The sequence below is a fragment of the Colletotrichum chrysophilum genome (genome assembly GCF_026319265.1).
Source record: "Colletotrichum chrysophilum strain AFK26 chromosome Unknown scaffold_65, whole genome shotgun sequence".
Taxonomy (NCBI): domain Eukaryota; kingdom Fungi; phylum Ascomycota; class Sordariomycetes; order Glomerellales; family Glomerellaceae; genus Colletotrichum; species Colletotrichum chrysophilum.
In genome coordinates this window covers 47,584-75,421 of record NW_026517352.1, presented here as the reverse complement: position 1 = coordinate 75,421, position 27,838 = coordinate 47,584, and the positions used below count along the sequence as shown (strand labels likewise).

The following is a 27,838-nucleotide window of genomic DNA, read 5'->3' as shown; positions in this document are numbered from 1 at the left end:
TTTGTTGTTTGGGGGGGTCCCGAAGTCGATCCGACAGAGACAGACCCAGACCCAGCGTTGCCCAGCCCGGCCAACCAGTCCAGCCCAGCACGAGCTCCAACTACTCCAGCCTGTCGTCCTTAGTGCGGACACTTTATTTTTTTTCCCTTTCCTTCTCCTAAAATTTAGTCTGCTTTCTGCTCTCTCTCATAAGCTTCCTCCTCCAGACCTCTCACTCCTCCGTCATCTCGGTCTGCGTCTCGGGTCGACGGCGGTTGCTTGTTTGTTTCTTGCTCCTTTCCTCCGCCGAAAGACTCACACACTCCCTCAACAAAAGACCCATTGGGTACAACGATACTTCCACCCCTCCAACCTCTCACTATTTCATATCAAACACCGTTCGTCCCTCGCTTTTCTCGATCATCCATCCCCACGGTACATCGACTCAGGCAAGGCACACACTCCACCACATTCGTCTCACCGGCACGGACCAGCAACCGCCACTTTCCGGTCGCCTAGGATCGCCATCGTCACTCAATCCTCTATTTGAGTTCTCACCCGCGCCGATTTTCAGAAACCCCTTCCTTTTCGATTCCACATACGAACTGCCTCGCAGTGAACCACGAACCCGATCGCGAACGCCACCTCATCCCAACGGTCCCAATGGCGGACCGGGATATCGAGAAACACCAGGAGGCTGCCGCCGCTGGCAGCCCCAACGAGAAGATCAACACCAACACCGAGATTGCGCCTGCCCCGCGATCCTCGTCTTCAACCTCGACCGCCGCCGACGCTGAGCAGCAGAGGGAGGAGGCCCGCGCCAACAACCCCGATGGCTTCTCTGCCATCCACGGCGGCATTTCTGTGCATCAGGCCGAAGCCGACTTTGCGGAGCTCCAGCGCGAGCTGTCTGGCTTGTCGCGCGCAAGCAGAGTGAACAGTCGCAACAGCCGTAGGAAGTCCGAAGATGTCGAAAAGACCGTCGCAAATGTCAACTCAGCCACCCCGTCCTCCGACACGGACGGTGAGCAGTTTGACTTGGAAGCCGTCCTGCGCGGTGGCGTCGAGGCCGAGCGTGAGGCCGGTATCAGACCCAAGCACATTGGTGCTTACTGGGACGGGCTTACTGTAACGGGCATCGGCGGCACCACCAACTACGTCAAAACCTTCCCCGATGCCTTCGTCGATTTCTTCGACTATGTGACTCCTGTCATGAGGATGTTGGGCTTGGGTAAGAAGGGTGTGGAGGCTACTCTGCTGGACCACTTCAAGGGTGTTTGCAAGCCTGGTGAGATGGTCCTGGTGCTGGGTAAGCCTGGCTCAGGATGCACCACCTTCCTCAAGACCATTGCCAACCAGCGCGCCGGCTTCACCAGCGTTACTGGCGATGTTCGGTATGGACCTTTCACCGCCGATGAGTTCAAGAGGTATCGCGGTGAAGCTGTGTACAACCAGGAGGACGACATCCACCACTCTACTCTCACCGTCGAGCAGACTCTCGGCTTTGCCCTCGACACAAAGGTCCCCGCCAAGCGTCCGGCTGGCATGTCCAAGAACGACTTCAAGCAGCAGGTCATTACAACCCTGCTGAAGATGTTCAACATCGAGCACACCCGCCACACCGTCGTCGGTGACGCATTCGTGAGAGGTGTGTCCGGTGGGGAGCGCAAGCGTGTATCCATCGCAGAGATGATGATCACCAACGCCTGCGTTCTGTCCTGGGACAACAGCACCCGCGGTCTCGACGCCTCCACTGCCCTCGACTTCGTCAAGTCTCTCCGCGTCCAGACGAACCTCTACCAGACCACCACCTTCGTCTCCCTGTACCAGGCCTCCGAGAACATCTACAACCTCTTCGATAAGGTCATGGTCATCGACGCCGGAAAGCAGGTCTACCTCGGCCCCGCCAAGGAAGCCCGCGCCTACTTTGAGGGTCTCGGCTTCGCCCCCCGCCCAAGACAGACGACCCCCGACTACGTGACCGGCTGTACCGACGAGTTCGAGCGCGAGTACGCTGCTGGCCGTTCCCCAGAGAACGCTCCCCACGACCCTGACTCCCTCGCCGAGGCCTTCAAGACGTCCAAGTTCCAGAAGCAGCTCGACAGCGAGATGGAGGAGTACAAGGCCCGCCTCGCCCAGGAGACCGAAAAGCACGAGGACTTCCAGGTTGCTGTCCGCGAAGCCAAGCGCGGCTCGTCTCACCGCTCCGTCTACGCCGTCGGCTTCCACCTCCAAGTCTGGGCCCTCATGAAGCGCCAATTCGTTCTGAAGCTCCAAGACCGCCTCTCCCTGTTCCTCTCCTGGCTCCGTTCCATCGTCATCGCCATCGTCCTCGGTACCCTCTTCTTCCGTCTCGGCTCCACTTCCGCTAGCGCCTTCAGCAAGGGCGGTCTCATGTTCATCTCCCTCTTGTTCAACGCTTTCCAGGCCTTCTCGGAGTTGGGAGGTACAATGATGGGTCGTTCAATCGTGAACAAGCACAAGGCGTACGCTTTCCATCGTCCCTCGGCTCTCTGGATTGCCCAGATCATCGTCGATCAGGCCTTCGCGGCGACTCAGATCTTGGTGTTCTCGATTATCGTCTATTTTATGTCCGGATTGGTCCGCGATGCCGGCGCCTTCTTCACTTTCTACCTCATGATCCTGTCTGGCAATATCGCAATGACTCTTTTCTTCAGAATTATTGGCTGTATCAGTCCCGATTTCGATTATGCCATCAAATTTGCCGTCGTCTTGATCACATTTTTTGTGGTGACGTCTGGCTACCTCATTCAGTACCAGTCCGAGCACAAGTGGATCCGCTGGATCTACTGGGTCAATGCTCTGGGTCTTGCTTTCAGCGCCATGATGGAGAATGAGTTCTCGCGCCTGAAGCTGACATGTTCCGATGAGTCTCTCATACCTTCGGGACCGGGTTATACCGACATCAACCATCAAGTTTGCACGCTCGCGGGATCCGTCTCAGGCACGACTGAGGTTGATGGCTCCGCCTACATCGCCAATGCCTTCTCCTACTTCAAGGGCGACCTGTGGCGCAACTGGGGTATCATCTTCGCCTTGATTGTCTTCTTCCTCATTATGAACGTCACTCTTGGCGAGTTGATCAACTTCGCAGGCGGCGGCAATAACGCGAAGGTGTACCAGAAGCCCAACGAGGAGCGCAAGAAGCTCAACGACGCTCTCATGGAGAAGAGGGCCGCTAAGCGTCGCGGCGATAACACCGACCAGGGCTCCGATCTCACCATCAACTCCGTTAGCGTTCTCACCTGGGAGAACCTCAACTACGACGTCCCCGTCCCTGGTGGCACTCGCAGACTCCTCAACAGCGTCTTCGGATACGTCAAGCCCGGCCAACTTACGGCTCTCATGGGTGCCTCCGGTGCCGGCAAGACGACCCTCCTGGATGTCCTCGCTTCCCGCAAGAACATTGGTGTTATCGGCGGCGACGTGCTTGTCGACGGCGTGAAGCCCGGCAAGCAGTTCCAGCGCTCAACTTCTTACGCCGAGCAGCTTGATCTCCACGACCCTACTCAGACCGTCCGCGAAGCCCTCCGCTTCTCCGCTCTTCTGCGCCAGCCTTTTGAGACGCCCGAGGCTGAGAGGTTCGCCTATGTTGAGGAAATTATCGCCCTTCTTGAGATGGAGCACATTGCAGACTGCATCATCGGCAGCCCTGAATTTGGTCTTACCGTTGAACAGCGCAAGCGCGTCACCATTGGCGTTGAGCTCGCTGCGAAGCCCGAACTCCTCCTCTTCCTCGACGAACCGACCTCCGGTCTTGACTCTCAAAGCGCCTTCAACATTGTCCGTTTCCTGAAGAAGCTCGCCGCTGCTGGCCAGGCTATCCTGTGCACTATCCACCAGCCGAACGCCGCCCTCTTTGAGAACTTTGACCGTCTCCTACTCCTTCAGCGCGGCGGCCGCACCGTTTACTTCGGTGACATCGGTCAGGACGCGGTCGTTCTCCGTGACTACCTGAAGCGCCACGGTGCCGTAGCTAAGCCCACCGACAACGTCGCCGAGTACATGCTCGAGGCCATCGGCGCCGGCTCCGCCCCGCGCGTAGGCAACCGCGACTGGGCCGACATCTGGGACGACAGTGCCGAACTCGCTAACGTCAAGGACACGATTTCCCAGCTGAAGGAGCAGCGCATGGCCGCTGGCCGCACCGTCAGCGCCGACCTCGAGAAGGAGTATGCCTCCCCGCAGATGCACCAGCTCAAGGTTGTCATTCGCCGCATGAACCTCTCCTTCTGGCGCAGCCCCAACTACCTCTTTACCCGCCTCTTCAACCATGTCATCGTCGCCCTCATCACCGGTCTGACCTACCTCAACCTCGACGACAGTCGCTCCTCGCTGCAGTACAAAGTCTTCGTCATGTTCCAGGTCACCGTCCTCCCGGCCCTCATCATCTCCCAGGTCGAGGTCATGTTCCACATCAAGCGCTCCCTATTCTTCCGCGAGGCCTCCTCCAAGATGTACAACCCCATCACTTTCGCAAGCGCCATCACCATTGCCGAGCTGCCCTACTCCATCCTCTGCTCCGTCGCCTTCTTTTTGCCGCTCTACTTCATGCCCGGCTTCCAGTACACTCCCTCCCGCGCCGGTTACCAGTTCTTCATGATCCTGATCACCGAGCTCTTCTCCGTCTCGCTCGGCCAGGCCCTCGCCTCCCTCACCCCGACGCCCTTCATCTCCTCCCAGTTCGACCCCTTCCTCATGATCACCTTCGCCCTCTTCTGCGGCGTCACCATCCCCGCCCCGCAGATGCCCGGCTTCTGGCGCGCCTGGCTCTACCAGCTGGACCCCTTCACCCGCCTCATTGGCGGCATGGTCGTCACTGCCCTGCACGACCTTAAGGTCGCCTGCACCCCCGCCGAGTTCAACCCTTTCAAGGCTCCCGACGGCCAGACCTGCGGAGAGTACATGCAGCCCTTCTTCGAGCGCGGCGGACCTGGCTACCTGGCCAACAACAACACCCAGGACTGCGAGTATTGCGCCTACAAGGTCGGCGACGAGTTCTACGCGCCCCTCGGCCTGACTTTCGACAACCGCTGGAGGGACCTGGGCATCTTCATCGCATTTGTGGGAAGCAACCTGATCATCCTCTTCGCTGCTGTAAGTTGATGCACCCCCAATCTTTTTGCCGAATAATTACTGACACCCTTAACAGAGCAAGTTCTTGAACTTCAACCGCAGATAAACCCCCCTTCCTCCCCCAACCCGTACATTATTTTCCTTTTTCGTATGTTGCATGGAAATGAAACGCGCACGTTGACATGCACGTTTTTCCATCCGCCACACAAACGTTTTCTTGTGAGGCAAAACCACTGGCATTTGCAGATACCTTCAAATTGGAGTCTTGGGCGAATTAAAAGAGAAAGAGAGAATATGTTTTTGTTTTTGACGAGAAGATGGGAAAGATGAGAAGAAGATTAGAGAACGCCTTCATTGCGCGTGCAGCATGGCCTTGCATGGGAACATCACGCCTTTTCCCCCAACCTGTCTGGTACCTTTGAGTGCCGACCATCATCATAGCATAGAGCTTTTACGTAATTTAATAGATGTGGAGAGATTGTAAGAACCTGGGGATGACGCTGTGTCCGAGAGTGTCGGCCTGCAAGTCCATGAGAGCATGATCATCATGTGCAAGTAGGCGTTTTTCTAGTAGTTCACAACTGTCTGCCAATTGTTCTGTCCGGCGCGAGATGGGCAAGTCTAAAACGCAGCTGCGTCTCTTCCTATCAAGCTGCACCTTCGAACTCCTGGTCGCCGAGCCAGGACAGACGTCGTGAATTGGAGATTGAATATGTAATTTGTTCTTAATGAACTTTTTTGTTCGTTCGGTCTTGCCCATGCTCTCGGGCATTTACTTTCTCGGGAGTATACTGGGACGAAAGCTCGTCATACTGGGGGAGAAGGTCTTCTCTTCTACACAGGTACACGAGCATACATGGTCATCATTGTAATCATCGAACCTTGTGGTCCTCGACGGGGCAATCAAAGCGAGATGGCGCGTCTTGATTTGCGGCCAGTAGAATAAGGGTGTTGCACTGATAGGTCTTTCAAAGGTGATCCGAGACTTCTCAAGGCACACGTTATATGGGCCAGCACGTCGTTTCTCTGCCACATTTAACGTCGAGACTCGAACACATGAAAGCACGCTTTGCTCATGACGCGAACCACCGTGTCCTTCATCATCGCTGCGCTTCTAGTAGTCGACGTGGGGTCAGATACGAAGGTGACGAGTCGACACAATGGAGGGGCGCGTTTCTTGGTGCTAGCTGTTGCGTAGTCTCGGCCGATGGGGGCGCTCAGGAAAGGGGACTGTTTTCAAATTATTAGTTCATAGAGCAGGCGCTTGACAATGTTTCATCTTGAACTTCGTCGTGCGGCTGTTGACACATCTCGTCTGGAGGATAGATCCGGTGATGCAGACTAGCGGTGTTGTCTGGGATTATCGGCAGATCTAGTGTTCCCTTGATTTAAAAGACTTGCGGCAAGATAAAAGGACATGGCAAATGCCGCGGACTCTTTCGACAGTCGCTCAACATTACCGCCTAATATCTACTGCCTCCAAAACGATTCCCACGCTTCCTTGCATAGCTCTTCGCGTATTTGCTGTAGATAGTCTCTGAATGCAACTGGCTCTTCACCCTCGAGCAGAATCCTCCCGTTCACGACACCTTTCCATCCCTTGATGGGTGCCTCGATGTACTCGTGATCCGGCGGACACTGCGGCATGTACCGGGGTCTACTAAAACTTTGATGATCATCTTGGCCTCTCATCTTGTAGCACAGAAAACATTCAGAACAGACGCGACAGAGGTAAGAAACGCGTCTCGCCCAGGAGGCGAACTTGGCCGTGGGCATGCAGCCCCCGTCGCAGAACAACACGACATCGTCATCGAGGTCGCTTTCGTCGCCCTTGAGTCGCGTCACAGAATCCTCATCGCCGCCGTCATCGGAACCGTCGTCACTACGTTCTTCCTCATCATACATCGCGTTCTCGTCCTTCAAGTTGGGTCCAGACGAGACTTTGCGCAGATGGGAGGATCTGCGCTGCTCTCTTGAGCCCCTGGCCGTCCTTGACGGTCCCGCCGAGAATGCCCAGCGACGTCGCCAAGCAGACCAGATTATCCCGGTCATTCCAGCCCACGTTGTCACTGAGGGCCCCCATGCAGGGGTCGACGACGCCCTGCAGCGTCTGGTGAAACTTCTCGGCCGGACCCAGTTTGAGAAACATCCGGGCGAGGACGACCTGCTGATACAGCACAGCAGTGTTCGAAATCGGCGGCACGTCCAGCGCGAGGGGCCACATCAGAAGCCCCTCGATCGCGGCCAGAAGCTGCCGCTTGCGCTTCACGTCTGCAGACTCCCGGAAGAGGCGGTACAGGATCTCGCTCTGGAAGGTGTCGGCGGTGTCCAGCGTGGCCTCGGGCGCCTCGCCCATCACGGCGTACGGCCAGCCGGTGGACCCGCTGTCCAGGGCCTGGTCGAAGACGGCCCTCGCGGCTTCGGGGTCTCTTGTCACGTTGATGTGGAGAAAGCCGAGCTCGACGAGAAAAGGAGCGGACGCGTTGACGTTGTCCAGCAGCCTGATCGAGTCCTGGTACATCTGGAAGGCAAAGGCCACCTCTCCGGACTCGACTGCCGCATGAATCACGGCCTGGTGGACCGAGTCCCAGGTGTCTCAGCAGAGGTATGCCGGCCGTTCGAGAGGAGACCATGTCTTGAGCGTCCTGATGAACTCCTGCTTGCCAGGTTCTTTCTCGAAGGGCTTTATCTGGGCTCGCAGGCCGTCGCCCGCCACGAGATTGCTTGGGTCGATCGATCCCGCCAACTCGTACGATGCAGCAGCGTCCTGACGCCTCCCGAGCTTGGTTTCGATCTGGGCTTTGGTGGTGTATACCGAGCGACGCAGCGTGAGCGGGACCGACTCATCATGTACTTGGCGCAGGCAAGCCTGTATGTCTTCGTAGGCCGCTTGCGGATTGCCTTTGGTACGAATTCGAGAGAGCAGCTCGAGCGACTGTACGCGCTCGAGTGTGGTTTGCGAGTAAGTCATGGCCTTGAGACAGGTACTCTCCGCAGTTCGTGCAGGAACTGAAGGGCCGCAAGCCAGTGATAGCTATTAGAGCCCGAATCGATATCTTCAAACAGACCATCAAGACCGACCACTGCCTGTTTGGCCGACAGAGCCCCTGAAATGTCGCCAAACGTAGAGGCGAAACTCTCTCGCGCCTGTTCCTCAAGAATCGTTCCTTTGCCGCACTACGAAGATTTAGCACCATTCTAGAAGGAATCTTTGTCAAAACTCACAATCTTCAAAGAGACATTGGCTGCTGAGAATGAGGCTTCGGTCGTGTTCACATCGACCGCATCCTGGAGCCTGCGGACATGCAACTTGGCATGCTGGAGCAGGCAGTCTCTGAGGCGTTCAACAACGAGAGTCCACCACTCGGTAGCCTCCGTGTTGAGAGCCACTTCTACATCAGGAAGGAGGCCAGCCCATGAGAGGAGTCTATCAAAGAATGAGTCGTCGAATTTCTCATCGTTGTAGAAGGCGATCTTCAGCTCCTCCTCCGGGATCCTCGCGAACGAGCTCTTGTCCAGCATCAGCGAGGCGAATGTTTCCATCGCTTCAGTCTATTGCTCGACTTTCAAATGTTCTGCTTCGATGTGGCGCCAGTGGTGAGGGACGTAGTTGACCGCGTACTCCCGAACACCTTTATCGGTACCCATGATGCCGGGGTGCTCTGGCTGGATGAAGTTACAGCAGGTGAGAAACATTTGTCTGTGTGCTTCCGATCTTCGTGGGCGGTGGCCATCGTTGGGAGCAACAGGCTCTTCCCGGAAGAAGCCGCGCATAGAGCGTTCTCTGAACTTGATGGCAAGTTTTCCGTCTTGGTAGAGATCGTCCGACTGGGATGTCCTCTGGACCTTTTCCAGCTCATCTACGGCGGTCCCCTAGCCCCCACGCGACTAGATCTTTGCCCGTGTTTCGGCGCCCGAGTCCGGATCGCAGATCCGAAGGAGCTTGGAAAAGGGCTCCGGTATCTCTTCAAGATCGAAGTCACTTTCATTGGACCAAAACCGTAGTAGGGACAGGCTTCCCTTCAAGTTCATAGGCCTGAGCGAATACGCAATCCATTGCAAGAGCTTGGATACAAGCTCACGGTGCCTGGATTCGGTCCAACGGAAGCACTCTGCAGTCGTTACTTCGTACAGCTGGTAGAGGGTGCGGGGGAGAGGCTTCTCGAGACTGCGCAGGACGGCGCCTTCGCGTTCAAGAGTGTTGACTCTTGCTAGCAAGTGTTCGACATAGAGTATGGACATTCGCAAATCATTAGCTCTAACATATCAAAGAATGAGGGACGGGGGCCGGAAGATCTGATCTTGATAGGTGCAATCTCCTCTGTCTTGTCTGCAACACGCTGCTGAACGTAGCGGCTGAACTTTTTGAGAGCGCTCAGGGAGTTTATGCGAGCCCAGATGATGGTTCTCAGGTCCATCATCTGCTTCTCCCTCGCGATTTCAATATTCAAAGGGGGTTTCGAGGATGACTCCTGAACGTTGAAGTCAGATCTAGCTGTGTACGCCATTGAGATCCCTCCTCGATAGTGTTGCTGAACTACCCAAAGAGGGCAAGGTCGTTGGCAGCAATCTCATCGACTCCATCAAGCACCAAGAACAAGCGGCCATTTGAATCTTTGCCAAACGCAACGCCTAGGAGCTTGCGTAAGAGGTCATCGGAGCTTCCTTGGTTGATCTGAGACTCATCGCGGACGGTCTCTGCATACAAGGCCTCGCAAAGCTCTGGGCTCTGCTCGGCGACTCGATTGATGGCGCTGATGACACCGTTGGCGAAGGACGAGAGGCTTTCGTTCTGCTCGCGAAAGTAGAACTGAGCCACGCACGTTCGCCTCGACGAGTCTCTGGCCGCCTTCTCGCTTCTCAGGGCTTGGTAGACGGAGAACGCGAGATGGCTCTTGCTCGTACCGGGGCTTCCAGTGATGGCGAGGACGGTATTCGGCAAATCTTGCTGGTTCAGCCACCTTTCCCACTCAGGCTCCCGAAACGCCCAGACACACGTGTCGGGCACTATCGTCTCCTGTAACACGTGATACTCGTGGTCCGCGTCTTCGACTTTCGTCAGGGTGTTTCGGATGCGCTTCGCCACTAGATGCTTGCCGTGCTCCGCAGCAGAGGACTCGCCCTTCTGTTCTCCGCTGCCGCGTGGTTTGCTCTGCTCCCGCTTCTGGTCGTCAAATGCCCTGAGGAGTTTCGCCATGTCGTCGAGGAAGCTCTCGGTCGTGTCCCAGACGACGCTCATGACCTGCATCTGCTCCTCGAGCATCGCCATCTGGAAGTGATGGTTCTCGAGCAACTCCGAGGTCACCTTCTGGATCCCTTCGATGTTGCCCAGGATGGCGAACTCGGTCGCCTCTCGAAGGCGTCGGATCCGCAGATCCATCTTCTTTCGAGCCCCTCAAGCTCGTTATCTTCGCCTTGAATTAAAATGCTGATCCACTTTCTGTTTACCTTAACACAGACATCGCAGCCGGTTGTTAGACTGGAGGCATTCGATCTTCCTCAAGTGACCGAGTTCGATATACTTGCGTGCAAAGCCGCACATGGTGAGAAATGACATAAAGGTATCCATCGAACAGTTCTGGTGTGTGTTGTAATTTGGAAGCCTGGTCTCCAGGATGATGATGCGCTGCAGGAAGCTGTTCATGTCCTCGAAGAAGACCATCACAAAATCATAATCTGCCGAGACCTTTCGACACGCCTCTGATTCCTGTTTAACCTTGTTTCGTTTAAGCTTGTTTCAACACACGAAATGGCGCTTCTCTACTTACGCTCAGCATGAAGGTAACGGCGGTGCCAATTGCCGCGGCCGGCGGGAAGGCCGACACGACGGCCGCGACGAGCTGTTGTGTGCCCTTCTCGATGTAGTCCAGGTTTTCCCAGAAGAGCCCGCGCAACTTGTCGACCTTCTTGTCGTCGTGACGAAACTTATGGAAGTTCTGCATCTCCTTGGTGCCCCGGGTGATCATTGCGTCTATAATTGCGTCTATATTCTCGAACTTGCGCTCCAGGTCGAAACCCACAATGCCCTTGTAAGTCTTCAGAGCATCTTTCCACAAATCCGCGACATCGCGGTTGTCGCCAGCCATGTCGTCTGGGACCCTCTGAGCTGAAAAGAGGGCGGGCTGAATATTTGTATGTTGCTGTGAGGATCGGGTTTCAAAGCGTGATGGCGAGGTGATCAGTCGACGATCTGGTCCGCCTGTGGGCGGCTAAAATATGGTAGCTTTAGTATTTTGAAGCTAAGTCTATGTTAGCCTATTGCTAGATTATTTAGGATCGTGTGGTGTTGGCACATACGTAGCTCATTGCTGACGTGTAGATCCAGCTGAAGCGTGTTAGTGCTCGGTGCTCAATTTTCTCGCTCGAGTCACACTACTTGGAGAGAGGTCCAGGGAGTTAAGGATAATCGCGTCAAGAACGACGTCAGGCGTCACGCGATGCTGACGCTGCGTCTACGATGACCCGTTCTCGGCAGGAGAACAGTCCATCTTGCCTGCGTGACAACCTGACGATCGATGCAGATGGAGTAAGGCTGGACCTTGAGCACAACCGGTTGCATACGATGACCTGAACGACAGCTTCGGCATATGTCTGGCGACCAATAGAGGCGGAAATTCTCCTGAAGTCAAATCTTTCATAAAAATGGATTCATTCCCATCGATCTATAGGAACTAGTGACTATCCCCCGACCTCCAAGCTTGTGTTCAGGCTGAGTGCTGGGGTATATTCTAAGAAGAGCAGCATTGCCACTAGGAGGCCATGTAAGCCAATGACTTGAAACAAGGGCGGCATTTGTACATGTACTTACTTGCTGGTATCCTTTGCAGTCGAACTTATTGTTACCCAGGCCCGTGGCGCTTAACATAGTGTTCTTCTGTACGACGAGATTCTTGAGATCGGTTCTCATATCGCAAGTCATAGCAGGGCCTCCGTCGATAGAGCAGGTTCCAGTCATAGTAGCTGTCCACGTGTTCTCGTTCAATGAACATACAGTCTGTCGGGCTTCAAGCTGCTCAGTAGGTAGCCCCAGGGCAGGCTGGGCTATCGCAGCTACAGTAGCGAGAATAATAGAAAGAGAAAGCATTGTATGAGATGTGTCGTGTGAACTAAAGACGATCGGGTGAGGTATGCGGTTCTTCAAAAGAGATGACGAGACATATTCGCTCCTTTAATAGTCTTTGTAAGGTATCTTGCGGGCTGTCTGTAGTTGCAAATGGAGCCGCCGGAGTTGCACGCTGGTGTTGACTGCGAGTCATAAGAAACCTTATTTAGATTCAGATTTATTGGAGGCGGAGTGGGCGGTAATTATAGAAAGTTTCAGTGTGATAAGTTGGGTAGTTCTCAGAACCGGGAGAATCCTGACTCAGGAGCCAATCTCGTGACCGGCAGTGTCGGAAGCTCGAATTGCGCACCGTAACCAAGGCCCCCACCGCACGAATCAGCATACGTTCTGTGAGCTGAAGTGATTTCCAGTTCTGGCGAGATGGGAGAGAGGACAGAATGGGCTGGGTTAGGTTCAGGGAGGGCTACAGAGGGTTTCGGAAGTCTTCAGAGGGCTTTGCAAAAGTTTCAGAGGACTTTAGAAAGGTTGGCGGCGGCTTCAGGGATGTACAGAAGGCAGAGTGGAGAGGGTTAGAGGGCTTCAGAGGGCACTGGGGGGAATGAAAAAGTCTGAGCTCACCTCAATTTTCGAGGGCACCAGAATTGTTGATTCCGGAGGAAGGGATCGACGTCAACGGGCATTTTGACGCCCCGAAGCCCGAAAGAAGCAATTTGAGAGGCTTTGAACGAGTTTGAGGGTTTCTTGGCGTCTTTCATGTTCGTCGCATGTGGTGTGGTTGCGCACCCGTAGTGTAGTTCCCTGCGCGCGCCAGATTGAGAGTCTGCGCCGCGCCGCGCCCCCATTAAGGTTCGCCATTGTCGCAGGCAGAAGTCAGGCCCGCCGTGGAGCTGAATTCCACACATGACGGGAGCGCCTCATTCGAACGGAACCTGGAACCGTCGGATGGGCTGCGCGAGCGGGACGGGCCGTGCCGCACCTCCCCAACTAGGGCCCCCCCCACAGTGCAACCCAATGGCAACGTCTGCAGCGCAGAGCATCTACCTAGGGGACAACCCTCAGAGTGCGGCTTAATCGCCCGTCTGAAAGCCGCCATCGCTGGCAGGAGGTGATGCGTGCGGCCTGGCGCGCTGAAGTCGGGCCAAAGCTGAAGGGAATTGAGTCGCTTCCGTTGAACACCGAGACCGACCTCGACCGATTTTTCGCCGAGGCAGACAAGATTCCCCAAAATGGGAGAGACAAGCTCGTTCCTAAGACAGGTGAGATCAACAGTGAAGACACGGCGCTCATGGATCTCAAGCCTGGAGAGCTGGCCGACACGGTGCGCCAAATAGGTTCAAGGAAGCGATTACGGTCATGATCGCAAAGTCTCACAAGGACCCGAGACTTCCGACAAGCTATCGGCCCATCGCCCTGCTCTGCCCCATAGCCAAGATTTTGGAAAAGCTGTTCGCAGTCAGACTCACGCGTCGGCTGCTGAACTCCGGCGTACTTCCCTTCGAACAGTATGGGTGCCAAGGGAGAAACACCAACCAAGCTCTCGAGTCACTGATCAACGCTGCTTACAACGGCTGGACTGATGGCGACAAGGATCGCCATGTGTCCATTTACGCCCTTGACATCAAGGGCGCGTTCGACCGCGTTCGCCGTGCGCACTTGCTACGGATCCTGAGGGAGTATGGCGTTCCGGACTGGATGATCATGTTCGTCTGGTCGTTTTTGTCTGACCGAAGCACAACCGTCCGTCCGCATGCAGGGAGCAGTGTCGAAGAAGTTTTGGGTGAACATCGGCATCCCGCAAGGAAGCCCGCTGTCCCCCATTCTCTTTCTCTTCTTCTCGATCCCTCTGCTCAACAAGCTCATAAGGGAGAAAGGATTGGTCTCTAACGAAAACGCTGTTCTGTACCAACTGAAGCGTTTTCTGATTGCCGCATTTGTTGACGATATCACCTTCTTAATCGTCTCCGACTCCGTCGAGAAGAACAACAAGGCCGCAAAAAACTTGTACAACGCCTTGGTTGACTTTGCAAAAAAGGATGGCACCACATTCTCCGCTGATAAGACAAAAGTGATACACCTCTGTAGGGCAAGGCGGAAGTTCAACGACAGCATGCCTAACATCAAAGATGCTCCTCCGAAGGCAGAAAAGGCCATCAAGATTCTCGGGCTCTGGCTGGACTATCGTCTGACATGGGAAACGCACGTGACAAAGGTAAGCGAGCCTGCCGATGAGCACCGTCTGTCTTGAGACTGACCCTGCCTCGAAAGATTGTGAACAAGGCCCGGCTGAAAATGTTCAACCTACGTCGCATTGCTGGGTCAACTTTTGGCCCAGGACTCAAGAAGCTTCTGGACAGATACACTAGCGCCATTCTCCCCGTCATCAGCTACGCATGTCCTGTTTGGCTCGCGGGGTATGACGAGAGGAAGTACACCGAATCTGGGAAACCGCCGGGTGGCAGGTGCCGGCTCTCGATCAGTGCCAAGCTTGTCAACAGGCTCGAGAGCGAGCACAACTACTTCTTGAAGCAACTGTCTGGGGCTTACGCCATGACCACCGGCTTCATCCTCCTCAAGGAGCCTGCTGCATTGCCGGACGGGTGTCAATGGCCTCAACGCATGCCTGAATTTCATGTCTTTCAAGGTACGTGCTGTGCTTCCTTCCTCCCTTCTTCTCTCGCCCCTTCTCTCTCGCCCCTTCTCTTCTCTCTCCCCTCTTCCCTCTCCCCTTTTCTCTCTCCCCCTCTTCCCTCCAATGTCCCCCCGCCTCTTCTTAATTCCCTCACTACCTGGCTCTCCACCCTCGATCCATCCACATCCATCTGCGGGGGTATACGAGACTGTGGAAATCTGTTCACACCGCTGAGGGCACCGCTACACGGCTTGCACCCTTCTCCCGCACCCCCTGTCTCTCTCACACACACCTCTTCCACTGGCCTTTATCACACGCCTCTCCCGCTGTACCGCTCGCCACGCCTCTGGCGCCATTCTTTGTGGGCACATGCTGTCACAAGTGTCTTGCACAGCCGATGAGCCCACACAGGTTGCGTGGCCCTGGCGGGACAAGTTCAGAGTTTTCACCGCGGTTCGGCGTTGTCGGTCAGCTTTCTGTCTGCTCGACCGTTCTCTTCGCTATCGGACGTCATCGAACTTTCGTCTTAACTCTGTTCTCGTCCCTCCACGTTCCCAAACCCGGGCGTCGTCGCCTCTCATCGACTTTTCTGCACACCTCTGTTCTTTTTCCCCTCCACGTTCTCAAGCCCAAGTCCTGTCGCCAAAACTCGACTGACTCACACATCTCAGCTGGCCCCCAGCTCTGCCTGCCCCTGCGGAGCCCGTCCTCACGACGCCAGGCACCTCTTCATGGAATGTCCCTTGTTGGCCGCCCCGAGGAAGCACCTGAAGGCCGCCATGCATGTCTTCTGTTTCCACGTCCTGGTCACCGACTACCCCGAGCTAGCTGCCAACTTCGCGATCCGATACTTTTCGCTCGAGCAGTTCGCATGGACGGCAAAACGCCTCGTGAACCCTGACTTTGGCAACCTGCCAACGGGGGGGTCTTACGCTGGGGCTGGGGGAACAACATCGCTGTCCATCAGGCCGAAAGCTAGATAGAGTAGACAGCTTCCATCAATTCAAATGTTTCAACCGCAGGCCTCTGGCCGTTCACTGTGATTTTTACCTGCTTAGAGCGACAGATCTCCCAACTCCGCGCCTCCTGACAATACACACAGCCTTCGGTCACGTGATCGTAAGTAAGTCTTCCCCCCTCCGATCATTGAATCATCTTGACGTTCGAGTTGGACCAGCCTGACGACCTCCCAAGTCTCCGACCACGTCCGTCCGTCCTACCCATCGCCTCAGCAACGAGAAGCTGGCTGACCATTTCTGTCTCACGCAGCTCTCCCAACCTCAGCCGCACTTACATGTGCACGTCAGTCAGCGCGTTCTCTCTGTGTAAGTGAGTCACGATTCTAAATCTCAGAGGCGCGTTTGACTGACAGTTTCACAAGCAGTCGGCACAAGCCGTACTCACCGATGTTCGTAGGTTACTTTACCTCAAGGAGTGCTCAACATCAGCTCACTGCCCAGAAGCCCTAGAGGGCTGCCTCTGCCTTAGAATTGCGGAGGGCCTGTTCCAAAGAAGGGCCACTCCATAGGGTGCGCGAGTACCCTACCCACCTCCGCTGCTAAGTTTGCGCGCTTGCCGTTGATAAAGTTGCGCGTCGCGAGGTCCCCTATAGGGGTATTAATGAGAGCTCTCTTGAGCGTCATTCCGACCATACGTAAGTAGACATAGGATATATGATAGTATATACACTAAATAAATTCCATGCAGGCTCTCTGTGAGTCTCGGATTGCGCGAGGAAAGAGCGGGTTTCATCGATCTGATCGATGTTAAACTCTATGGCGAGCCTTCGCGCGTTGTTTGTGTTGATAGGCGCGCTGGTAGGTAGTGTAACTTCTTTTAGCTAGTCACTACTCTAACCTCTACGTCAGGGCTCAGGGTATCTGTACGCGGGGTCGGGTGCCGACATCGTGAAGGTATGTTTTCTCTGGAATCTCATAGGCTTTACTAATTAAAGATGCTTCAGGTTTCTTGTGGGTTGTAGGTATGACCTGTGCTTCGTGTGATGCTCCTCAGTTCACACTCCTTCTCAGATGAGGGCAGGTTGTTAACATGGGTTTGAGGGTGAGGAAGAGGAAGAGGGATGGGCGCAAGGCCCTGCGCGCAGGTATTGCATCAATCCCCATGCTTTTTGCTCCTTGCTAATGTGTTCTCTAAGCAGCAGAGCTTTTTATGCTTCTGGCTGTGAGAACCTCTTGCGACGACCTCTTTGGTTGAGGAGTCATCTCCGTTTGGTGGCGTTGTGAGTCAAAGTTCCTTCTGTATCTTAGATGTGGGCTGATCCGAGTCAGCGCAGCACCTCGCTGGAAGGTTCAGCGAAGCTGTCGTCAGTTGATATCAGCCAATTCGCGGTCACGAGCGTATGCTAATCTCTGCCAGGCCAGGCCATGAGAGCCTCAGTGACCCCTTCGGCCCCGATGTGATCGGCCCCGCTACGTGCGGCGCCGTTGCTGTTCCGCCGGTCTATTCGGCCAGGGCGCGCGTTCGACTTTGTGCGGTAAGATCGTTGTTTCTTGGTATACCTGAGTCTAACTAGAACTGTAGGTGATGTTCAGAGGGTTTGCCTGCCAGCAGGAACGTATGGGGTTTCTGTACTGTTTTCCTTAATTGGTAGAGGGCACAGGTCAAAGTGCCCATACAGTGTTTCCAGAATTGTGCCCGCGTATAGGGTGAATTTTGCCGTAGTCTTTTTGCGGGGGGGGCTGCGTCATAACTACAAACTCAATAAAAGCGTTTGACCCGCTAAGAAATGCCTCCCTCCTGTATGTGAATGATGTCTTGCCTCAAACCATGTTTCCTGCCTGGCCTCAAGATCCACAGGCCGCACCTTGGTGAGAAATTGAGAGTAAGTGTCGAGTAGAGCGTCTGGCTTACGACCTGGCCGGAGCCCGTGAGTCACCCTGGAGATAGCTGTGACCAATGACTCCTTGTTGGAGGGCGAGGGCGTAACCTTGAGGATTTCTGACCATTCAGGCCACGCCGGAAAGTTCGCGCCGTCTCCACTGTAGGTACAGCTGCAGCCGGAAACAGGACAGTCAATATGTGTCCGACGCCCAATCCTATATAAGCTTAGTGCCTTTCCTCAGTCGAGCTTAGCCCCCAATCCTCACCTCTCCTGTCATCCACCAACTGCATCATTTTCCATCACCGCTAAATCCTTTCCCTACACTTCTCTACCATCTATCGTTATGGTTCATATATTTGATATTCCGCGCGAGGTGCGGGATCTGATTTATCTTCAATGCGTTTTGTCTGAGGGCGGCTACATCTTGGACTTCAACAGCAACAGGCTGAGATGTGCAGACGGCAAGCGCATTGACCTGGCGTTCATGCTCACTTGCAAGAAGATTGCAAGCGAAACCAGGGGACTGGCACTTTCATCGAACATTCTGAACTTCGTAGCAGTCTGCCCCAGTGAGAAGGAGCATCGTGCGGTAGCTGGTCGCTTCGGTCTAGCCCTGACAACGCTCAGTCAGAGGCGAAGCCACAAGCTGCACCAGATCTACCCGGATACTCTGAACATCCCCGATGACATATGGAGGGATATCTCGGAAATCGAACCGAAGCTAGCCCCATACGTCGAACTCCTTCAGCGCAGGCCCAATGGCTGGCGCGTTATGGATGGCGCAAGCCACATGATGCCAACTATCATTGAGAGACCAGAGATTGGCTGGCCTGGAACCTGTGGAGAGACGCCGTCCGTCTTCCGCAAATTTGCTCGTTCTGCGCTACAAGTACTTTTGGCGAATAAGGATCGATTCGAACCGGAAGAGTTCCTTCAATTTGAAAGGGGGATGCTCCGCTGGCATGAGACCGAGCATGCAGGCATCGTCGGCGTCAACCCTGATGCATGGGAGATCCCGACAACACAAAGTCTTGACCGGTACTTGCGCGATATGTGTCCCGTCACTGCTGCAGAAATCTCAGAACAATGAGAAACTCCTAACCAAGGGTTCGATCAAAGGCTTGTCAAACATCACTACTCAGCTGCGGCTGCTGCCATACGACTTTTATGCTCTTTGCGTAGGGACTCTCGGCTAAGCATACGAAAAATCATTCTCAACGAAGATCGAGCAGCTGTTGCATTCCCGGAAGCGCACGGCCTAGGTCTTATTCCATACTGCCAGGAAAACCCGCGCCTTCGCGTGGAACGCCGCGTCAGTATGTGGAAGACAGTCTTCCAGACTCAGTTCGATGGTCGTAACATTCACGTGAGGCCGTACGACTCCAACGATGGCCTTTGGGCGGACTCGGTGTCTCGTCCTGTGGCACTCTGGATCCTGGAAGCCCTGGAACTCGAACCCGCCGGAATGCCGCCTGGCGCCTTCACGTTAACCTTCGAGGGAGACCAAAAGTGCTGGGAGATTTTCCGCACAGTCGTGCAACGCGATGCTGCATGGCAAGCCGCAGTCGACCTCTCTCTGAAAAGGCAGATTCTCCCTTCATTGTCGTGGGTTACGAGGAGACTAGACGGATGGGCCCATATCGGAAGTCTGAGTAAGTGGCACGTTCTTGAAGGCTTCCCGCAAGCAGTGCAAGATATCGTGGCGGGTAAGTCCACTGTCAAGTGCAACTTCGACGTGGGCGAGGCATGGGACGTGGAGAAACTGGTTGAAGAGAGAAAGGACTGGACAATGAGCGATTGGAAAGAACGCTGGAAACGGGGTTTCGGCGTACGTTTCGACCCCGATCCGCCGTCGCCGAAATATCTACACCTCCTCTGCGACAACACATTCGAAATGAACGTCCCAATAGACCCTGCTTCTTTTTAGAGACCAAGGAGCTGGGTGTGCCGGGGTTATTGCGACAATTTGAACACGCTCAGGTGTTTTCGACACATCTATTCACTATACGAGAAGAGAAAGATATTATTAGGTTCTTTGAGTAGGTACTAATAGAAACCACGTTAAAAACCAGTGTGCATTTCCAACCGCTGTTCTCGTCAAGGTTACAAAGCCGGGTTCCAAAATCTTGAAGGTTTGTCCATGGAGTCTTCGACAGGTGCAAATGATCTGAAGATTCGCCCTCTTTCCGTAGCTCGTTATGAGGCGCGCAGTGTGCTTCACTCGATGGAATGGACGAAAGTTGACAAACGCGGTCTGGATGTGGGCCCTTAGCCTACACGACAGCGAGGTGTCTTCTCAAGCACTTGGCAGCGTCCGTCTATCGAGAGTTAGAAGAACGGGAATAGAGTTGCGGATTGATTGGGGAATGGGCCGTAGGATGTCAGCTTACGATGGACTCTTTTGTAGCAACACCCAAGTCTTGCCAACTTCAGGCAAATTGATGATAGTCTAGACTTTATTAGCTGTTGAATCCTGAGATGCGTAATCCTAGGTGCTTGTCGACTTGACCAAATCGCCGCCAGAGGAGGAATCGTTGGCACCAGCCTCAAGGCTCGCTTTCCAAGAGCAGCCTTTTCGAGGCCCAAAACCCTTGCGTTATTGAAGATTGGTCAGGTCCGTGTTCTGGTTATCAGTCATATTTAAAGAATGTAGCCTTTGCGCCCGTGACGACTTGTCTAGCCAAGCTATGTCCGAGCTGTCGCCCTTCTTTCTCATGGGCCTGTCTAGACATTGATTTGGGAGCCCCAAAGAAGCCCCAAAGATTGGTGAAAATAAAGATGGCTAAAAAAGCGTAGAACCATTATGACACTCCGGCCCCATCTTCTCAAGTATGAAGTGGTATATGTCATAGATCCAAAGGTTGGAATTTCAACGGCTGGGTCGAAACGCGGCAGGCCTCAGGAATTCGATGCAAAATTGCAACGAGTCCACCTCAGGACGAGTACTGTGATGAACCGCTGGGGAAAGAGAAGGCGGAGCATTAAAGCATGAGAGATCTGCTTTTGGTTGCTAGCTGAAAGAATCCCTAGTATGGGCACCGCAACTTGGTGGACGATGATTTCGCAAGCGTCCGAGCGTGTGGCTCAACAGTCTGAGCAGCAAGGATTCGATTACGCGGTTTCAACAGACCCTGAATAGGCATCCGAGGAGCTTTAAGCTGCAAAGGCCGAGTGGAGAACAGAGTGCTCTATCACACGCAGAGATGCCGACACTGAATTGAACAACCCCAGCGCCGTGACGTATGGGACGACCCCGCCGTCGGAAACCCGCCGCCGGCAGCACGGACCCGCATCGGGCGACTGTCCTCCGCGACCCCGCCGTCTCCGGCATCCTGTCACCCCCTTGCATGACAGTGACATATCGAGGCCGGTTTCCAGCGCCCCGAAGCGTCCCGGCATTTTAACCTCACCCTGTCGTCAATTTGATCTTTCATCCAAGGCTTCGCTTTGCATCTCACACGTTTCTCTGCTTCATCAAGGCACTTGATTTAGCGGGATCCTTGCAATCAACCCACTCTCACAATGGGCGACCCCACGCCCCGCGACCAGCTCTCGAAGCGGGCAATCCCCTTCATGACCCTTGCCAACGGCCTGGAAGGTCTTCCCGGCGCAAAAGCTCGCACAGCATCCGTCTCTGACGACGCCATCTCCCGCTTCGCCCTCCCCGGGACAGCAGTCGCCACAGGCGGCACCGGTGCCATCGCCCTCTCCGTCGTGCGGGCAATGCTCCAGCACGGGCTCACCGGCCTCATGCTCCTCGACCTGGACGTCACATCCGCAGACGCAGTCACGTCAATCGCGTCCTTGCGCGAGTCCTTCCCCGACGCCAAGATCGAGGCCCTGTCCGTCGATGTCACGGACGAAGAGGGCGTCGGCAAGGCCATGGAGCGCGCTGCCGAGGCGCTGGGCGGAGTCGATTACCTGGTGTGCTTCGCCGGTGTCGTGGGCTGCGTGCACGCGCTGGAGATGCCCGCCGCGCAGTTCCGCAAGATTTTGGACATCAACACGACGGGCGCATTCATCTGCGCGCAGGCCGCTGCGAGGATCATGGTCCGGCAGGGGCGCGGCGGAAGGATCGTGTTCACGGCGAGTATCTCGGCGCACCGGGTCAATTTCCCGCAGCCGCAGTCGGCATACAACACGAGCAAGGGGGCGTTGTTGATGCTGAAGAGCAGTCTTGCGGCCGAGTGGGCCGGCTACGGGATCAACGTGAACAGCATCAGTCCGGGATACATGGACACCGTGCTGAACGAGGGCGAGGGACTGGCCGAGGCGAGAAGAATGTGGGCAGAGAGGAACCCGGCCGGCAGGATGGGCATGCCGGAGGAGGTTGCTGGGGTTGTCGTGATGCTTTGCTCAAAGGCAGGGAGCTATTTCAACGGAAGTGATCTGGTGGTTGACGGCGGAGGTGTTGTGTTCTAGAGCAGGGTCTGTAGATGGGTCAAAAGAGGGCAAGATCTGGACTTGGATGAATAAGTAGACAGAGGTGCATTCGATTTGAATAGAATATTTCATATTCCCTCCCCGCTTTTTCTCAAATGAAGTCTTGAACCCGATTGTATGATGCCAAGTTGACAGGTGACAAACAAAAGATCTTGGGCTCGTCTGAGCTCTTGTAGGGCAGCAGACCATCCATCAGAGAACCCAAGCAAACAGAACCAATTATTTGTGTCCTGGCAGTCACCCTGAGGGAGCAGGTTTTGTCTGTCTGTGTTCATGCAATCTCTGACTGCAGGTTGCACCTTGCTCTGCTGAGTTCTGCAGCACAACCAGCCTTTGTCTAGTTTGACACCTGCCTGCTTCTTTAGTGTTGCCTGTGAAGAATTGAAAACGGACACCAGCAGTGAGACAAAGGTCGGTAACAGGCTTTGCGCACGACCCCACTTGAGATAAGGCACCTACCGCACCTTAGATAAGGCTAGTCGCGATCACGTGGCGTTATCGATACGCCTATCTTAGGGCACTTGAATTCTCGGACTGGGTCCCATCTTGACGTCGCCCTCCCGAAATTTGTTTCAGTGCCGAGTGCTGTTGCTCAAAGTTCAACGCGTCAACACCAGTATCCACACCACAACGCGTACAAGATGAGCTCATACAGACCATCATACCCACCTCGGAGAGGTAATCGCGACAGCAATCGCAACCATGGCCGTGATCGCTACGAGTCCCGCCAAAGCCACCAGGGTCCTCCCGGGGCTGGTGATAGCTGGCGCAATCCCTGGCCAGAGGACCGTGAGTATCGCCGCCGTTCCCGATCTCGATCACCACCGAGGCACTCCGGCCACTATGATTCTTACAGAGGAGGCGACACAGGCCGAAGATCCGGTGGCTATGATGGCTACAGACCCGACTCGCGACCCCCTCAGGGCGACTTCACTTTCCGCATGGACAAGCCCTCCGGCGTGGGCGACATCGGCGACTCCTACCGTCCTGGACAAGGTAATGCGCGACGAAACGGTCGCGGTCGCGGCCGCGGCGGTCCCTATGGCAGAGGTCGTGGTGGATATCAGAAAATCATTCCGGCTGAGCGAGAGCTTCTGAAGTCTCGCCGCGACGGCGTCGATGAGAATCTCGTCAATGACGCCGATGGCGGCGCCAAGTATCGCGACATAGACGAGCTTTCGGACGACGAAGAGGCCGACATGGACATCTCGGACAACTCTGACGAAGACTCGAGCGAGCCTTCCAACAAGCGCGTCCGTCGCGACGACAACGACGAAAGCGGCAACAGCGTGCCCAAGTGGTCCAACCCAGATCCGTACACTGCACTTCCCCCGCCCGACGCCGACAAGGAGCGCAAGAAGAAGGACATGGTCAAGATGATTCGCAAAGCTCGCGTCGACGATTCTGCTGCCGACAAGCTAGCTGCGAGCACCGAGGCCGAGGAGTTTATTTCCTTTGACATGGATGGTGGCGATGATGGCGAGGAGGAGGAAATCATTCTGCCTCCTTCCAAATCGCCGACTCCTCCCCCGCCCCCGCCGTCCCTTCCTGCTCCTCCTCCCCCCCCTCCTTCCCTGCCTGCCGCTGCTGTGTTCAGAGAGCCGCCTACTGCTCCCCGCCACGACCAGGTCTCCAACGGTCACTTCAACGCTTCTGCCGCTTCTACGGCGCCATCCACCTCCGCCAGCAACCGACCGGCCCTCCCTCCGAAGCCAGTCGTGGCCGACGACGCACTCGGCTCGCGCAAGCGCACTGTAGATGACCAGATCAAACCACCCACCTACGGCCCTCTGAGGAAGGTGAACAAGATGCCCGTCGGTGGTGACATACTTCCCGAATGGCAAGTCACCAGACACGAGGACCCTACGCCCTGGATCAAGGCAGACCATTCCAAGTCGTCAGACATGAGCGTTTGGTGAGTTTGACAGTCCACCCTGACAGCCCCATACTGACCTGTCTAAGGCTGCACAAGGAAGTTGTGGATTTCTACGAAATGGTCAGGCCTCGTGAATTTGAGCATGCCATGCGCAGCCGACTTGTCGAAAAGCTTCGCAGGGCCTTGAGAACAAGCCGAAACTACAGAGACCACGATCTCGAGCCGTTTGGATCGTTCATGTCAGGTTTGTATCTTCCCACGGCCGACATGGACTTGGTCGTCTGTGCTAAGCGCTGGATCAACGGCGGTCCTTCGGAGTTCTTTGGTATGAAGCCCCTCAGAAACTTTGGCAAGTTCCTGTCAAGCTGTAGAATTTCCAACTACAGCACCATGGAGTTCATTGGTCACGCGAAGGTGCCCCTGGTCAAGTATATTGACACCCAAACCGGTTTAAGAGTCGACATCTCGTTTGACCGTCTTGATGGTCCCCAAGCCATCAAGACATTTGCTGCGTGGAAGGAACAGTACCCGGCAATGCCTATCCTCGTCACCATGATCAAGCACTTCCTCGTCATGCGTGGCCTCAACGAGCCTGTCAACGGAGGCATCGGCAGTTTCACCGTCACTTGCATGGTCGTCAGCATGCTTCAGCTCATGCCCCAGGTTCAAAGCCGAAACCTCGTCCCTGAGCATCACCTTGGTGAAATGCTCATGGAATTCTTCGATCTTTACGGAAACAGATTCGACTACACGAACACGGCTATCCGTCTGAACCCTCCCGGTTACATGCACAAGGTACGTCCCCCGTCCGATGCGTTGGCACGGTCCTAACACCCCCATCAGACCAAAGTTCCCGATGTCGTCTACAAGAATCGCGACCGACTCTCCGTGATTGACCCTAACAACCCTGCCAACGACATTTCGGGCGGCTCTAGCAACGCCGGCCGCATCTTGGGAGAGTTCCGTTACGCGTACCAGAGGCTACAGAAGAGAATGGCAGAGCTGTCGCAGCTTGGCTCCCGCGCCAGCCAGCCGACCAGCATCCTGGAGGCGATCTACGCCGGCAACTACTCATCGTTCCGTAACCAGCGCGCACACCTTCGCAGACTTCACGACCAGTGACTGAAGATGATGGCGCGATCGAGAGACGTGAACGATGGTTCGGCATGTGATGTTGTTCAAATTCGGCGGGCTTCTTCGAATGTTGTGGGGAGGACTTCTCAGGCTACAGGAACATTTGCTATACACACTGCGTTGCTTACACGGGGTACGGACAAGGCCTCCGTACAGAAAGTAGTACGGAGATGGAGTCAGGAGAGGCGGTTGTTTTCATCGATACCCCCGTTGCCCTCCGCCCGACCGATCAGCGCCGGGCTAGAGACTTTCAGAGGTTTTTGCAGTTTCATTTTGACGAAACGAGTTGTATGATAATGGGGAAGTTGGCGGCATGGATTGACTTTACAGGCCCGGGTCTCTCTGCGTCCTCTGGTACGGGCCGCCAACTCTTCACGGCACGGGCCAGCCCTAGTGGGCATTGAATGAAAGAAAGGACATTCTACATTAGAAAGCTAACCGATGCAGCGTTACCGGTCCCCATCGCGGGAGCGGTAGAACGCCAACGCCTGCGCTCCCTATTTCATACTGACAATTCACAGGACTGTTCTCGCAGCTTCTTCGGAAGCTTGCGCGGGCTCTTCGCGATGAGGCGGTCTGGGTCCCTGGCGACGGGGATCCGGTCCGGTGATGACTTGCAAACCTGGCAGCGTCCTTTCGGGGCGCCGCCGCTTTTCTCACTGCACTCTGCTGCCTTGTGCACGGATGTGGAGAGGAAATGGTCTCTGGACCTAATGGGTTGTATGGTGCATGACATGAATGGGCAGCCATGGAAGACCTGGTTGAGCGATAGTGAACGACCGTCGCGATGAGGCTCAGGCATGTTATTTGGCTGTCCATCAGGCCAGTCGAGTATTGGACTTTCCCGGATGAGTCTTGCGACATGGAGACAAGTCATGTTTTGCGACACCGACCCCTGCACCGGTTCCATCTGGTCGCAGAGCTTGTTAGCATGCTATTCATGGGCAGGCGAAATGAGTAGACTGTCTGCCGCTCAGCCCTGGGATGGGCTGACGACAGCCAAGCCGCAACCGAGACGAGCAAGAGGAGTGCTGACATGAGGAGGAGCCGGATGCCCCTGTCCGCCTCGCTGCCACTGATTCCCGACTGGGAGCTTGTCAGGGTAACGAGTTCAAGCAGGACGTCTTCGACCTCTGCTTTCGCTGGCTGGCTTCGTTGGTCAGGCAGCTGCGAGGCTGTACCTTGACCATCAGCTTTCCCCGCGAAGGCAAGGGACAGCATGCGGGGAGGTTCGCAGAGCCTGCAATCGGAGCGAAGCAGCGCCGAGATCACGTCGAAGTGGTTGCAGCTAGTTGACCAAGCAAGATGGAGACGAAGCAGATGGACCGTTTGCTTGGGACCGTTGGCAGGCGTGCATGGCAGCATTTGACAGATCGGGGTCCCGGCGACAGGCCGACGGGGGGGTTACATTGTCGAAAGCTTCTCGCTTTCGTGTTTCTTGCGGTAGGCCCTGTCGTGCCGGGGCATGGGCGTCGCACCGAATCGGCGCGAGAATGCACGGAATGAGGATGTCCTGTAGCTTGATAGCGACCAAGACGGAGATACTTGGAGCACGTAACTCAGACTTCGGGGTAACGTTGCAGCGCGGATTCCTCCAAGTATGAGAGGGCGCGCAAGTGACCGAGGCGTGGGCAGGCCACCGCAAAGGTCTTCAGTTTTTCCTGCGCAGAGTGACAAGAAGAACTTTGTGAAATGAGTCGGGTCGTGAGGTGCAGTAGTGTAGACGACTTATCGATCTTCAGCAGACAGGTTGGTGATGGGGGGCCGTACTTCGGGTCATCTGCGGCGTTCCTCGGCCGATGCCAGGGCAAAATCGTCTTCTTCGGCGCGATGGTAGAGGGTGGTCTGGGATTCCGGATCTCTCACCATGTCTGCCAAGAAGGACGTTGCAAATTTTTTCTCTCCCGTTGACCAGATGGATTCTGCACGGAAAAGCGTGGGCATGGGCAGCTGCGACGGGTTGAATGATTTCTTCGCAAGCGGTCCATTCAAGGTGCGGGAGGCAGGCGAGCTTTCAGTGGGCTCAGTTTAGGTAATGGAGCCTGAAGCGACGACAGCCAATGGGTATCTCAGAAGAAAAGTCTGGTGTTGATGTACATGGTATGAACGACCCGTCTCGGAGATGTGGTCCGACAAATGGCCCGCAAAACAAGGACGGGAGGCAGACGTTTGTGGGTCTCCCGGTCGAGCTCGGGGGGCATTCCCCCGCATGTGCTCCATCAAGCAGAGAGGTACCTTATGTATTCATTATGTGCAATACCTTGGGTGGTGGCATGAGATGTTTGGTGACCCTCCGTCAGGCAATGGATTTGTGAGGAAATGATGTATTTGTCCTCTGCGAGCGTGTGGCACGGGAGTCACGAGGTATGGACGCGGTCGTGTTCTCGGTGGATTGGGCGCGGTGTGCGGTCTGCAGTACAGGTTTTGCGATCTTGGCCGGGGGAGGAGGGCTTCGATTCGATCGCGGCACAGCGGGTGGGTGGCTTGCAGGAGGGCGTTTGATGTGCAGTAGTAGCTGCGGCATAACGGCGGCAGAGAGGCGGGCTGGCGCTGGTCGCCTACTGTTGATACCGCTTTAGGGGATGTCTTGGGAGGATGTAAGATGAGGCCGGTGGCTTGTGAAGAGAGCGAATAGGGAGGGGGGAATGTCGAGTCACAGTGTGGGGGAATAGTGAATGGTTACATGCCCGCAAAGACGAGAGAGGTGAGGAACGGGGAAGCAGGAGCCATGCGTGGAGCGCTGCTGCGGTTTTTGCCAAGAGGCTAGCTCTTCTG

At 55.3% G+C, this 27,838-nt stretch overlaps 7 protein-coding genes across 7 annotated transcripts; 4 read left to right on the top strand and 3 right to left on the bottom strand.

Annotated features, from left to right (window-relative positions):
- Window positions 1-642: 642 nt before the first annotated feature.
- COL26b_007809 (uncharacterized protein) lies at window positions 643-5,182 on the top strand (the record flags this gene model as incomplete). Its single annotated transcript, XM_053180591.1, has 2 exons — window positions 643-5,097; window positions 5,153-5,182. 2 exons carry the CDS (start codon window positions 643-645, stop codon window positions 5,180-5,182), a joined length of 4,485 nt encoding a protein of 1,494 aa, XP_053035432.1.
- A 1,791-nt stretch (window positions 5,183-6,973) lies between these two features.
- Window positions 6,974-7,597, bottom strand: COL26b_007808 (uncharacterized protein; the record flags this gene model as incomplete). Its single annotated transcript, XM_053180590.1, has 1 exon — window positions 6,974-7,597. The coding sequence occupies one exon, from the start codon at window positions 7,595-7,597 to the stop codon at window positions 6,974-6,976; it is 624 nt and encodes a 207-aa protein (XP_053035431.1).
- Window positions 7,598-7,672: 75 nt separating this feature from the next.
- Window positions 7,673-8,619, bottom strand: COL26b_007807 (uncharacterized protein; the record flags this gene model as incomplete). The annotated part of the gene is given in 3 exon segments (XM_053180589.1): window positions 7,673-8,050; window positions 8,065-8,253; window positions 8,302-8,619. The coding sequence occupies 3 exon segments, from the start codon at window positions 8,617-8,619 to the stop codon at window positions 7,673-7,675; spliced, it is 885 nt and encodes a 294-aa protein (XP_053035430.1).
- Window positions 8,620-8,964: 345 nt separating this feature from the next.
- Window positions 8,965-11,162, bottom strand: COL26b_007806 (uncharacterized protein; the record flags this gene model as incomplete). Its single annotated transcript, XM_053180588.1, has 4 exons — window positions 8,965-9,287; window positions 9,359-9,567; window positions 9,618-10,459; window positions 10,845-11,162. 4 exons carry the CDS (start codon window positions 11,160-11,162, stop codon window positions 8,965-8,967), a joined length of 1,692 nt encoding a protein of 563 aa, XP_053035429.1.
- Window positions 11,163-17,953: 6,791 nt separating this feature from the next.
- On the top strand, window positions 17,954-19,537 carry COL26b_007805 (uncharacterized protein; the record flags this gene model as incomplete). The annotated part of the gene is made up of 2 exons (XM_053180587.1): window positions 17,954-18,648; window positions 18,793-19,537. The coding sequence occupies 2 exons, from the start codon at window positions 17,954-17,956 to the stop codon at window positions 19,535-19,537; spliced, it is 1,440 nt and encodes a 479-aa protein (XP_053035428.1).
- Window positions 19,538-21,132: 1,595 nt separating this feature from the next.
- Window positions 21,133-22,032, top strand: COL26b_007804 (uncharacterized protein; the record flags this gene model as incomplete). The annotated part of the gene is made up of 1 exon (XM_053180586.1): window positions 21,133-22,032. One exon carries the CDS (start codon window positions 21,133-21,135, stop codon window positions 22,030-22,032), a length of 900 nt encoding a protein of 299 aa, XP_053035427.1.
- A 723-nt stretch (window positions 22,033-22,755) lies between these two features.
- COL26b_007803 (uncharacterized protein) lies at window positions 22,756-25,051 on the top strand (the record flags this gene model as incomplete). The annotated part of the gene is made up of 4 exons (XM_053180585.1): window positions 22,756-22,935; window positions 22,977-23,968; window positions 24,016-24,724; window positions 24,773-25,051. 4 exons carry the CDS (start codon window positions 22,756-22,758, stop codon window positions 25,049-25,051), a joined length of 2,160 nt encoding a protein of 719 aa, XP_053035426.1.
- Window positions 25,052-27,838: the final 2,787 nt, after the last annotated feature.